The 14,303-nt window shown below is 40.1% G+C and overlaps 1 protein-coding gene across 8 annotated transcripts in view; it reads right to left on the bottom strand.

Annotated features, from left to right (window-relative positions):
- RAB31 (RAB31, member RAS oncogene family) overlaps positions 1–14,303 on the bottom strand; it is a 73,327-nt gene that overhangs the window by 2,168 nt on the left and 56,856 nt on the right. For 4 of the 8 annotated variants that reach the window (XM_054816192.1, XM_054816193.1, XM_054816190.1 and 1 more), the window contains exons 7-8: positions 8,133–8,213; positions 2,673–3,653 (exon numbers count right to left, since the gene is read on the bottom strand). The exons of 1 other annotated variant lie outside the window; for it this stretch is intronic. In XM_054816192.1, the coding sequence (XP_054672167.1) occupies positions 3,472–3,653; positions 8,133–8,213 (263 nt within the window). In that variant the 3' untranslated portion in view covers positions 2,673–3,471. Of the gene's footprint in view, positions 1–2,672; positions 3,654–4,490; positions 8,214–14,303 lie in introns of those variants that run through there. 3 more of the 8 variants (XM_054816197.1, XM_054816196.1, XM_054816194.1) reach the window with 2 other exon arrangements.

Raw genomic sequence — 14,303 nt, 5'->3', positions numbered from 1 at the left:
ACAAGGTAAAATAAATGTGAATTAAATGGACTTCAGGGGAAATGCATTTTTGTTTTTTAAAATTCCCAGAGTGTGGCAATCAGAAAGGCTGAGTGTTTCATCATAAATAAGGTGTGTCTCAAAGAACTTTTGACAGTTGATGGGAAAGATTAAGCTTGAGTTCTCAGGGAGGTTTTGAGAAAACAAGGTCGGTGCTTTTCAAAGAAAGTGTATTTTTTTAAATACTTCAGGGAGTCTGAGGGATAAAAATTATTTCTGGCTGGAGTAATTTAACAGCCAGAAAAAAGAAATCCTTCCCAAGCTGATAAATGTTTAATACCTAACCAGAAGCCTCAAAATTCTTTTCTACCCTAGTGCTAGACTTTTCTGCACTGAATAATAACATCTTATTAAAAACTTGTTAATTGGTGTGACACTAAATGCAAGTTAGTACAGGTCTCCTACACTTCAAGTTCTGCCAGTGTACTATCTTCAAGTTTTCACAACAACTGTGTTACAAAACAATTTCAGTTAACACTACTGCACCATATCTATTGAAAGCACGGTGATTATGAATGCTAATATCATGAGCCTGTCCTCATACTCCTACAAAATACACAGCAGTGGTAAGTGATAATGCAAACTAATCTGCATCAAGACCCACTTGGTAATATCAGAAGTGTAAAAAATACAGACATTTTTGCACTAAAGACTCTTCTTGCAGAGCTTAATGGAGAGAGGAGAAACCCATCTGAAATAGATTTTCCAGACATGAAAAAGGCTGTATTATGCTATTACTTATTCCTTCTCATCTTAACCTGCTAAATGCGGTCAACCATTGATTTTACAGTTTCTAGCAAAGAGTCTTACTTTTGGACAGTGAAAGAGCATTTCTATCAAACAGCTGGTCCAGCTGTTAAAAAATAGATGTAATCAAAAGCAGATCTTATTAATGGTCAAGAACGCCATTACATATGAATGCATCCTATCGTTGACACTGAGTCCTTAGGGAGTAACCTGCACCAATTAATGGAGGCATTTGTACAAATTGTTTTAGCCAGTCTGTCCTCCCAGGAGGACAGACGCTTTTAAGAAAATTACTCTAGAGCCTTGTGTAAAACAACATCGAGAGGGGAGAGAAAAAAAAAATCCTGCAGCTTACTGTTTTCCTTTCAGGGAAGGGAGGCGTTTCACGAACCCGGTAGTAGCCTAAACACTTACAGATTAGGTGAGGGGGTGGAGGTATGAAGTAGATACATGGACTTTTCATCAGCCTTGCTGTCCCGAGCAGTGCTCAGGAGATCACAGCAGGGTGTCCTATCATGCTCTTTGCAGAAGAGACTGAAACTGCCGTTGTGAAGATTTTGAAGGCCAAAACATCAAATATTTTTCCTTAAGTACCCCGAGACACAACCTTCAGTCTTCAAAAGGAAAGCAGAGGAGGTTTATTTTCTAGCCAATTGTGCAGCTCCATCTCATTGCTAAATGCAACTCTAAACTAACCTTAAGCACTACAAGAACATGCTTCCAAGCCGTGTAAAACATCCCACTGGCAACGCAAGGGCTGATACATCGAGGGGCACAACTCTCTTTCCACACTGAAAGGAAAAACAGCATTCACTTCTGATTTTCCAACACACTGGTAATAGTTAAGAGGGGCTTACATCAGCTTTCCTTGAATTAAGGCTGTCACCTTTTACAGTTTACAGTTATGTACCTGGGTTAATTTTTATTTGCGCATAGCTGGAGATAAGATACCTATTTTTTTCAATGTGATTGTAAATGCCTTAAAGCACAGGACAGATCCTGCCGGGTTTCTTCAAGCAGTAACTAAACTCACAACCTGTGTAATCCCCTTGGAAATATTGGTTTCTCCTTACATAGAGAAATGGTGTTCCGTGCTGTTATTTGAGTTACTGTGCTTCTCGTGTACTGGGGTGTATTTAATTTATCACGGTAGTTAGAAAAGCCTTACTCCAAAAACCTGTTTTTCCTTAATAAAAAACCTCAACCCTTTATTCATAGTCCTCATAGTTGTGGTAACTACTTTGAAAATATGAACCAGACAGTGCAAAAATACTTTGGTGAGTTTAAAGACCTCTTGAAACAACAGGACTAAGAAATATGAAATATTGCATACTTCTTAGAGGAGTGTTAATTCTTAACTCCTAAAGACAAGCTCAAGGAACATAAAATGGGAAAAAATTAAATGTACCACCAAAAATAAAAACATACGAAAAAGGAAGTGTCATATGAGCCATACTAGTCGTGGTTGCTATTCAAAATGAGTGGTAACCATAAACTCACTTATTACCGACAGCTACTATTCTAAATTTCCAAGCTGATACTGGCCACTCAGGTACCTCTCTTCTAATGGATAAATCAAGTAACTTAGCAAAGGGATTTTCAGATAATCTTTTTTCTGGTTTTTGAAAGTTCACCTGCCCTGCAGGATCCCCCAGGAATGCACTCGGTTTCTGCTAAAAGGCCAGCCACGCACGTTTCAAGCAGCACTCAAATCCCAGGTAAGCAATCCAGAGGCTGCAGACAGCCCTTTTTCAAGAGAAAATGATGTGAAAAATGGGACCTATTTTGTTCCGCTTTATTGAAACAAGAGACATCCCCAAATCAGAGGTATTTAAAACATTTATTAGCGTTAATCGTTGTAGGTTAAATAAAACACAAAAACTATGTTTTAGAGCAAAAAAATATTATTAGGTATGATACAATTACTATGTAAAACAGAAGGTAAAGTATTAACAGATTGCAGCATCCCATACATGAAGCGAGTGGGTCCAGCCCAGTCAAAGCCTTTATATAAACAAAACAGAGGAAGAGAACTTAGGAGGTGATTTTAAACTGACAATTTATCACTGACTCTGGTTTAAATAATTAAGGGTAGGATAGTAAAATATATCATCATTGTGCTGAAAAGGTCTGATTATAGTCAGAGTGCTCGCATGTAAAATCTATCTAGTCATGCTTATTACCACGTGCCATGACGGATTAGTGAAGACAAGGGATGATAGGTAACTTTTCTAGGTATTGACACAGACCCATGTTACACTGTAGCACTTTAGATAAACCTGCTGTACCATGAACAAAAATAATCTTTTTTTTTTTTGAGTGTAACTTTATTACTTCTGAGTCCCAATTCTTGGATAATAATGGCCTTTTTTAAAAGATTTCTCAGTCTGCAAGACAAACTTTTTCATGAATATGCCATTTTCATGCATAAGAATGGCAAGTCAACAATTGTACCTATGTGTATCTCCATCTTCTTGCTACCTTTGATCCGTAACTTTAAGTTCATAAAGGTGAAATGACCATTAACAAAAAAAATGTACTTACAGAATACAATGTGCAGTATATGAGAACCAGACATAGTGAAAAAACACTACATGTCAGCATAACAATATAAAACTGTACTTATATACACACATATGCAAAGCATATATGAAAACTAGTTCCTTCATAATCTTGTTTTTAAAACTAGTTCATGACAAGCCAGAAAAGCAAGTCACCCACAACTGGACAGTCACGGTCTTGAGTCACGGTGCAAACAAGCTCCAGCAAACATCCTCGGCACTGCAGCCTGTGCTTCAGTCCTGCTGCCAGCTCTCTTGAGAAAACCGGTCTTGGACAAATCCAGCACCAGCTGCACCGACCTAGAACTGCAGCGTTATCATTATTATTATTATTATTATTATTAGAGCAGATCAGCTACAGAGTCAGGTGCTCCTGTACAGTAATTTAGCTTTTCACCAGCCATTAACTACTAAGAGGAATTCTGGTTGCTGCTGAAACTTTTGACTCCGAGTTTGGGGTTTTTCGCATGTCATTCTTCTGGCTGTTTATGAAGGATGGTGGTACTTTCCAAGCAACACAGGCAACAAAAGGGAGCAGAAATACTGAATTTTACATTCGAAAATCACAATTTTAAAACCAAATTGTTCCCCCATGTGAAGAGATAGGCTAAAGCTGCACTTTAGGTTTGACGAACAGCAGAGAGGGAACATCACCGTCAAAGGCGAGCCCTGTCTTCAAAGAAAAGAGAAGCTGCTCTGCACAGCACAGTGGCCTGTTTTTATTTCACCTGTGACTTCAGTCCCTACTGAAGCTCACCATAACACAAATCTCAAGAACTCACACAGTCAGAATCCTCATTCATTTAAAACTTTTTCTTGACCAAAAGCAGAACAAGGTGATTTAGCTTTGGCCCACCAAATGCAAAAATATCTTTGAGCCTACTTTGCCTGCATTTGAATTTTAAAATCTGCCAGAGATCCATTGTAACGACTTCCAATTTTAAACTATTTTAACATATAACTCATAAACCTGTTCTGATTCACATACAGCTCAATGGCAGCTGTGAGAGCTGGTTCTTCAAGACAGTATCTATTCCATACAGGTCAGCATCAATTGCCAGTTCTAGCATAAATTAGAGTATACAACGTACTCGCAGAATTGTCTTACAAAGCTTTCAGACATCTCAAGTAGGGTTTGATGAGTTTTGAGGTGTCACATTAGAAAAAAAAAACAAAAAAAAGGAAATATGCCACAAAGATTTACGAAAGCTTAAAAATCAGTTATGCATAACTACTATATGTTGAACTAAAATTTAGTACACTTTAAAAACATGGGTTTGATCTCACCTTGTTTTCCTGGTAACAGGTCTAGCCTTTTACTGGGTTTTATTTAGGAAGAACCAGATCTCTTGCAGCATTGAGTCATAGATCCCATAAATTATATGAATCTGTGATGTTGCTAAGTTTGATATTTCTTTAGCGCTGAAGGCCAGGTTAACCTCTCCCTCCACAGCCAGGTGAAAGAACCAGGCACCCCTGGCAGACTCACTTGTGCTAGGATGGGGTTCCCTAAAGGAGCCTCTCTCCCTCCCCAACTATTAATAGTGATGATTGCTGAATTTTCACTTAAATAACCCTGGATTACCTGTAAAATAGTTGCTGCAGTGAAGCAGCAACATGGATTATATATCAGCACAGGTGACAACTGAAAGTTTACCCAAAATATCCTTTCTTATGATAGCTGTCTGACTCTGTGTATTATCCAAGGGCGGATTTTCAAGTATGATTGCTTTCAAAGGAGTCCAAGATACCTGAGAAATGGCTTATATGTGAATTGTTTTTTTTAAAAGGGAATAAAGGAAGATCCAGGGAACTACAGGCTGGTCAGTCTCACCTTTGTGATCAGCAAAATCACGGAGTGGGTCCTCCTGGAAAATATGCTCAGGCACATGAAAAATAAGGAAGTGACTGATAACAGCCAACATGGCTTCACTAAGGGCAAATCGTGCCTGACAAATTTGGTGGCCTTCTACGATGGGGTTACAGCGTTGGTGGATAAGGGAAGAGCAACTAACCTAATCCACCTGGACTTGTGCAAGGCATTTGACACTGTCCAGGACAACATCCTTGTCTCTAAATCGGAGAGACACGGATTCGGTGGATGGACCACTTGGTGGATAAGGAATTGGCTGGATGGTTGCACTCAAAGAGTTGTGGTCAACGGCTCAGTGTCCAAGTGGAGAACAGTGACAAGTGGCGTTCCTCAGGGGTCGGTACTAGGACCGGCACTGTTCAACATCTTTGTCGGCAACATGGACAGTGGGATCGAGTGCACCCTCAGCAAGTTTGCCGACGACACCAAGCTGTGTGGTGGGGTCGACACGCTGGAGGGAAGGGATGCCATCCAGAGGGACCTTGACAGGCTGGAGAGGTGCAAACCTCATGAAGTTCAACAAGGCCAAGTGCAAGGTCTGACACATGGGTCAGGGCAATCCCTGCACAACTACAGGTTGGGCAGAGAATGGATTGAGAGCAGCCCTGAGAAGAAGGACTTAGGGGTGTTGGTGGATGAGAAGCTGAACATGAGCCGGCAGCGTGCGCTTGCAGCCCAGAAAGCCAACCGTGTCCTGGGCTGCATCAAAAAAAGCATGACCAGCAGATCAAGGGACTCCCCAGTACAAGACAGACATGGACCTGTTGAAGCGAGTCCAGAGGAGGGCCGTGAAGATGATCAGAGGGCTGGAGCACCTCTCCTGTGAGGACACACTGAGAGGGTTGGGGTTGTTCAGCCTGGAGAAGAGAAGGCTCCGGGGAGACCTTATAGCACCTTCCAGTACCTGAAGGGGCCTACAGGAAAGCAGGAGAGGGACTGTTTATCAGGGAGTGTAGTGACAGGACAAGGGGTAATGGCCTTAAGCTGAAGGAGGGTAGATTTAGATTAGATATTAGGAATTCTTTACTGTGAGGGTGGTGAGGCACTGGGAGAGGTTGCCCACAGAAGTTGTGGATGATGCCCCCTCCCTGGAAGTGTTCAAGGCCAGGCTGGATGGGGCTTTGGGCAACCTGGTCTAGTGAAAGATGTTCCTGTCCACAGCAGGGGGAGTTGGACTAGATGACCTTTGAAAGTGCCTTCCAACCCAAACCATTATATGATTCTATGAAACAATGCAGTTTAGATTCTTAGATAAAATCCAGCGGGACACTTCCCACCTATAACTAGTTCAAGCCCTCTGAAGACAAAGAAACGTTCCCATTGATTTCATCTGGCTCTGATTCAAGCCCTAATAATTAGTGCCATTTTATCGAAGCAATCTCACAACCAATGAATAAGGTCTGGTTTTTTATGTTTAAACACGGAAACCCAGCTCTAGCCTGTCTGTTCATGATTTACTGTGGAAATTTGATTTTCCCTTTTGTTTGCCTTTCATAAGTCTCCCACCAAATGCGCAGTGAGGTTAATTTTCCTCATAAGAGAACAAATTAATGTTGTGGAATGCGAGCAGGGCTTTGGTTTTGATGCCTGCATTCTTACCCTAGTTCCCATTTCCAATGAAATTGATGAAGAGAAGAAATTCATATTTTATCATCTCAGTCACATACATTCATGAAAGATGGAAGTGGAGAACACATACAGTTTTACATTTTTTCTAGATCCTAACCACTTATTGGATATTTTTTTCTACATTGTACTTTCAAGTGCATCAAGCTTCAAAGGTATCCCGCAGTGGGTCTTCTACACTGCCTCCCCACGTGGGTGAGGAGACCACTCCACAAATTCACAGAATTGCATTTGTAAATAAACGCCCTGGTTTATTAGATTCCAGCCTTTAACCCCAAATTATACTGTGCTCTCTTAAGCTGTTTTTGTACAGAAATATCGTTCTTCTAACTTGACGACTTCCTTGAGTGCTGCAATGAGTCCACGAAGGACCGGGGCAGTGTGGCACTCTCTTAAAGAAACCAGGGAAGTTGCATCTTCGAGCAGAGACAACTATGGTCTGAGGCACAGATTTGGAGGAAACTCGATAAATAGTGGAGATTAAGCTGGCATTCATGTTCTTTTTACAATTTCAGTAATTAATGAAGCCTACACCCTGGAAAGGGAATCCATCCAGGCAAAGCACAGTAGCTGCGTCTTCACTTCTTTCTGGAGCAGACTAGGAACTGCGTGGGGTCCAGCAGTCTCCTTCATGACGACTCCTTCTTTCACATACACAGCACCTCCTGACACAGATTTTAACGTCTAGCCTGTAAAAAACTGCACTTGCTCATCCTTTGGATCTATTTTTTTTTTCTGGTTAGCAAATTCAGTCCATTTCTTGCTGATGTTTGCTGAAAGTATGAGATGAACCTACAGATTTAGAAAAATACAGAAGCAGAGTCCAGCTAGAAAGATGGCAAAGAAACTGTAAGCCAAAATTCAGGTTTTATGGGTTTTTTCCACCCTATTATTAGAGAGAAAACTCTAAAAACATGCCAAGTCCACTTTGCAATGTAAGAAGAGGAGTTTTTGCAGCAAATCTAAAATTTATATATAAAAGGATCTTTTTATTAAAAAAAAAAGAACAGTCACTGGCTTAAACAGAGAATCGGAGTACTTTGACATTGTAATTTTGACAGGATATTAGAGAGGATTTTCCAACTCAGTTTTGCAAAATCCCTTTGAAGTAAAGCTTTCTGCTTCTGGTCCTTGCATTATTGCTCATGGGAAGTATTGGAATTACTGCTTTCAAGATAAGGAGCCACGTCACTGAGATCACAAAGTCCTTTCTCAGTGAAAAAGCAAATGGTGCTGTTTTTCAAGTAAATCTAAAAAGATCAAGTTGGGTCAGCAGCACCGCCTACCCGTCTGTGAAGTCTGCTTTCCAAGTTTGATTGCTCCATTGTTACCATTTTCATGAGGATCTAAAGGTGGAATTTGCCGACCTGAAACACACAAGGAGACAGTGAATTCAATTTTCCTGATGTAGTAACACCACATGCAGATAACAGTTAGAACAACTGAGCTTGCCTAAGCATTGCATCTGTGAAACTTCACCAGAAACAACCATCTCCTGTGTACCTTGAATCTTTTTCCTTACATCCTGCTTATGAAAAAAGATGTTCACATTTAAAAAAAATATATGAAATATGGCTATTGAGAATGCATGAAGTACACTGAAATGATATTATCCATGTATTTAAAAAAAGTTATCTTACTGAGCACCTTTCAATTGAGAAAGAGAAAATGCTTGGCTTTCTCCTAATTCCACTTAAATATGAATGGTGCTAGTTTAATGAGATCTTGCCTGTCCTAAATCTGCGTGGCATTTAGTCCTTGTACACTTGAGTTTTACAAAGCACTGTAACTAAACACATGCTGCCTATGCTTGAAAAAGAAAAACAAATCTGTTCTTTTCATTGAATCCCTCCCTCCTTTGAGGGGTACCCATGTCTTTCCAGCTGACAGCTTTGATTACTTTACACCACCCCCTCCTCCCCCCAAACTCTCCTGACTTTTTAATCATCTTATGGGGTGATTATTTTAAGCATTTGAAAGAATTTCAGCCATCACAGGAGAGCTAGAGATGTCTTCCAGGGGCAGAAGCACTCCTCCAACTCCCTCCCCCGTGTGCCCTTTTAATACTGCTGCATCTTTTGTCTAACTGGATTCCTACTCATGGACAACATACAATGTGCTTAATAATTAGAATTATAAATGGAAAAAGAAGATCGTCCCAAGTCCAATCTATCCTCTGTCTCTGGTACGGGCCTGGCTTGCCCATTAAACTCGTCGTGCGATCACTCCATCAGTATCTTGGAGAGCTTACAGTCATGGTAACATACTTTCTCATTACCTTGTGGATTTGCTGGAAATTTTTTCTGAAGTTGAATCTACTTTCTCTGAATTACTCCTGATTTTACTATTATCCATGCTAAATAACAAGAGTTAAAATATTTAACATTTGTTTGTTATATGCCACTTCCAGAGAACATAAAGTTCCTGTGAACAGCTCATCATAATCCAGGTGGATTTTGCAGTTTAGATTTCCCCATCCTTTGCTGCATTTATTCACAGCTCTCTCTTGCCAAATGTTCTATGAATTATGTACGTCTGTTGGAGTCTGAGTCCTACAAATTACTTGGGGGGTGGTTGTGGGAGGGTGAATTAAAAACATTCGGGTAAAATCCAATGCCAGTGAAATCAAAGAGCAAAATTTCATCTGTAAAACTTGTCCCTAAATTACCTGCGGTCTAATCCATCAAAATTTCACCTCTCTTAATCAGTTCTGAACAGGAATGTTATACAATGAAAGTATGACTTCTGAAGCAGATAATCTTGGGTGCTTGTACAACTGAATGAGAAGGGAAAAATTCCTCACATTACTAAGCTAAAGATACTGTATTTGGTCCATCAGAGTGAGAAATGGGTATCTTGTGGGCTGAAGCACATATAAGCACTGATATTACACTGCTGTGCTCTATTTAGGTCACTAAAATATCAACTGCACACCCTGCTTATAAACAAGTCCCCCTGGACTTCTTGTTTATAAGTGCCCTTCCAAAGTAAAATAAAGAGCAGAATGGGTGGTTATGGACACAGTTGTTAAATGCATTAGTTCTGTTGGCTTTGGAGATGAAGAGAATCCACTAATTCTTAAAACTCTAGAGAATATGAAGAGCATAGTTTCTGTGAGAGGCTTTTCAAGAAGGTAGCGCTATCATTGTAAAGACCCGGAGAGAACTTCTGCATTAGGTACCTACTATTTCCAAAGCGCTTTCAACTCAGTCCCAGCTAAAATAAAACCCTGTCGATCTGACTCAGTAGCTAAAGCAGTTGGAATCTACAGACACGGTTTCCATTACATACCATTAAGAAAAACATTTGGTTCTCCTAACAGCAAGTTTGGAAGAGGTGAGCTTGTAAACTAGCTTCACTTCCATTTTAGAAGTCCATGTTAAACAACTGTGTTACCTCTATCTGTTTTTCATTCAGTGTTTCACATTTCTCGTGAGTTTCAGGTCTTTGCATACACCTCAAGAACATTGTAGAAAAGAAGCAGACAAGCTTATCTTTGGAGCAAAAAGATAGCAGGCTTCAAGGTCAGTGAGCACTTTGTTCAGTTCAGACCAGGACACACAATATATGTCATTAAGAATCACCTTGATTTATTTCATTTCTCAAAATGATAAAAACCACACAGATAACAACTACAAATAATGAGAAAAAAATCTCTAGACATACTATTTCCTGATTAGTTATTCTGGCCTTTGAACTTAAGTACTGTTTGTCATTAACTAGCCATGTTTTCTGCTGTTTGGATACCCCCCCTTGAATTCAATACAAGGAAATAAAGCTTTAAACAGTTTAAAAGCTTTTCAAGGTAGAGACTTTTTTTTTTTAAGTAGGTGAGTTTCTCTCACTTATTATTTCTCTTATTACCAGATTTATTAAACCATCAAGTTAAATCATTTTAGTTTTAGTAACAAGACTTATCCCAGCCCAAGCAGCTTTTACCATCTGATGCACAGCTGACAGGAGTAACCCTCTTAAAGCATAAAACTCAGTCTAACACCTGAGAACCAGCTCCACAGCAAAAGATACAGTGATTTTTCATCACCAAGGGTCAGGGGAAGTGGATAAAAATAATCAGTCAGAATCTGTTTGACCAATTGTCTTTCCCTGGGCCTCCTTGACAGCTCGTCTCATAGCAGATGCTGTAACAGAGAAAGGTTTAAGCAGCAGCAGAACACTAAGGATGAGCAGCAAAATGCTGAGCTTGCACCTACGCTTTCTGCTTCTAAACCAGCTCAATCACTACTGCTACCTAAAAGCACCGTGATCATCGCATCTTGTCATTCAGCTCTTGATAAATATGGCATCGATATTGCTGACACCAACTCAAATATAGCTGGCACTGAGTCAGGATCAACTGAATTAATTTTAGAAAGTATGTACTCATTTAAAGTCTCACTGGCAGACACAGTCTCTGTTCCAGAGCAATAAAAAATACCCCTGTATGAGACAGCATAAATTAACAATGCTGTATGTTTTCTTTCATGCAGTTGATGTCAGAAAGAAGCAGTACTGCCCTGACATCTAGCCCAGCGATTCTCCTGCTGAAGAAATAAATACATTAAGACAATTCCTCTTCAAACCAACGGCTGCTCTGTTAAGATAAAGTCAGCTCAAAAGGTCCATAAGAGATTGAAATTTCTGTTGCTTAACTTAAGGATGACAAACTAGACCACAAATAGAGTCTTTTCTCCATTTTGCAGAGCAGGACACAACTAGCCAGCTTGCCAAAAACCACCAACGGCACATCTTTGGATTCCAGATGAAACGGTCAATTGCACAGAGAAAAACAGATGCGCATACATTTATCTAAGAACTCTACAGCTGAACTGGTGAAATGAGGAACTTCGGGGTGTACTATTACTGAGATAGTATAAAAGTTCCATATGGTTCCCATTGCTGATATTTCTATGGACTGAGGTCCGCTGACTGCAATTTAAAAATTAGATTTTGCACTTGTATTAATTAAATACCTGATCATATTTTTTGGTTTCATTTCACTAATGTTTAGACCATGTTCCACAGATTTCGTGCAACAAACCTGCTTGTAAACGTGCACCTCTACACATTCGTGCAGAGGTCTTGGTGTCCTCCATGATCTCACTCCAGTAAACACACCATGGTGTGTAAAATAATAAGCATCACAAGAGACTGCTCAAATGTAGGGTTACAGAAATTGTGGTTCTGAAGTGAACCATCCAGGTTAACAGGTGGGAAGCACTAAATCAATTGCCTCTCCTCCTTTCTGGCATATTTGAGTTAGGCTGAGACAGCCCAGGATGAAGGTCAGAGTCTTCTCAAATGCCTGGTAGAGTTCCAACTCCTGCTATTGAATCTGAAACTTAAGAGATTAATCAGTACTCTGGAGCTGCGGTTCTGAGAGTGCCAGAGGCAAAGAGATTGGGAAATGGGAGGGTTGGACAAGAGGTAAACAGGATGGGAAGGGAGAAAAATGAAAACTGGAGCAAGGAAGCAAGAGAGACAAGAGGGACTGGGTGACAGCTCTGCGAGCAGAACTTGAAGACAGAAGATGATTGCTCTGCTGCAGCTGGAAGCAGGATGCATCACGGCTGTAACAAAATCTGCTCTCTCTGTTCCTTTTTTGAATGCGATGCTCCAGTTATAAGCTGTGACATCCATTAGCTCAGAAAAATCAGGCTTGGAGTCAGGTTTTTTGATTTTGTTTGGTTTTTTAACATTAAACTAGTTTCATTATTGACCTATACAAGACTGCGTGAGAAGTCTGAAAGAGCCTTAAAGTTGAGCATAAGGAAAAAACCCAACTGGTTACCATGCTGACAAAGGGACAAACACAACAGTGCATTGAACAGATACTCATTCAGTGTGTAGTGGAAAGGAAAACAGATGTGATGATGTGATGTGACCAACCTGAGCTGGCACGTCCAGATGATGAAGTCCACATCCAAAAGAAGCACAGTCCTAATATCTAACACAACAATTCTGCTAAGGGTAAGAGGCAAGACAACACGGTGGCTTTCTGCACACTTGTCCCATCTGTTCTCCGTCTGAAAATCACATACAACTTTTTTTTTTTTTAGGGGACTGAAGGAAGGGGAGATTTTTGTTAGTGCAGGATGTGAAATCCATTTCACTTGGCTCCAGAGCAGCAGCCTGACAGCCGCCACAGCATCCTGAGGATGTGACTGCTGTGGCTCACCTGAGAAAAGGCAGACTTCAAGTAGTGGCACAACAGCTATACGATGGCCAGAACCTCTTCTTAAAATGGCTGGCTGTATCACAGCCAGGTGAGCCCCATGCAAAGCATTGCTCTCTGTTAACCTCATTAGTAAAGCACAGCCATCTGTGAAGGCATGGCAGAATGAAGCAGGCACATCTTATCCAACAGTTTTTGGCATTTGCATACAAGACTTTCTGCGCCTGTAGGACTTATGACAGTCATACTTCTTACCTCCCCAAATCCTTTCATCCTTTGAAACCAGTTTCACTGGTATTTGAGAAGTTCCCCATCTCTCTCACGTAGTTTATAAAGCTCGGCCCACTAGTCAGTCTCTAGCGTCTTTCTCTCCTATACTTGCAGTGAAGCTGGATTTCCCCAACTGACAGAGATGACTGCTGTTTACTTCATGTTGTAAGTTTTCATGCAAGGTAGCACATATTTACAGTAAAGGATATTGCACAACTAAACACAGTTAAGTTGCAATTATTTTAATACTTCTAATAGCATCTCCATGCAATAAAAAAAAGCTTTTTTTTTTAAAGCAAAAGCATAAATTGCTGACACTGAAGTTCTTGCTAGGGGAAGCAGCCATAGAACTAAATTTTACCCATTTAATTAAAATCTGCAGGAAAAAAAAAACCACACCAAGATTTAAATCTTACATGCATCAAAGTAAACAACAGAATTCCTAATGACTTTAATTACTAAGAGATCCAACCTTGATTTGAGGCCCTGCTGTAATTAACTTTGGGCTGTTTTGATTTATTTACTTGTTTATGTTGAAGAGGTCTCCTATGGTTGCAGAGAAATCCAAGACCTCACAAGTTTAACTTTAAGAATAGTCCAAATGCCAGTAAGTTTAGCTTCATTTAAATTTGAAAGCAAGAAGAGAACTAATCCTAGAAATACAAGGAGCATAAACTGTAAAGAATATAATCTCAAATACTTATAATTAGGGAAATGTTTTTCCATCCTTTCACAGTAGGTGAACACCCCCTACAAAAATTCAGTTATGAGCCTGGGCTGCCTTAAAAATGGTGTGTGTGAATTGCTTTGCAACATAAACATACTTGCATTTCTTTTTCAGAGACCTCTTCACAGTAGTTCACAGATATCCCCACATCAGCAGATAACAAAATGAAAAATACCAAACCTGTCTTCTACAAAGCTCAAAAATTATCCATCTAAAATTCCACCCATCCAAGTCCGCTTGAGTCAGTGCAAACATTGAATGTCCACTGGAAAGGATCCCTCCCCCTTC

Source organism: Grus americana, chromosome 2 (assembly GCF_028858705.1).
Source record: "Grus americana isolate bGruAme1 chromosome 2, bGruAme1.mat, whole genome shotgun sequence".
In the NCBI taxonomy this organism is placed as follows: domain Eukaryota; kingdom Metazoa; phylum Chordata; class Aves; order Gruiformes; family Gruidae; genus Grus; species Grus americana.
This window is presented reverse-complemented; position numbering and strand designations above follow the sequence as displayed.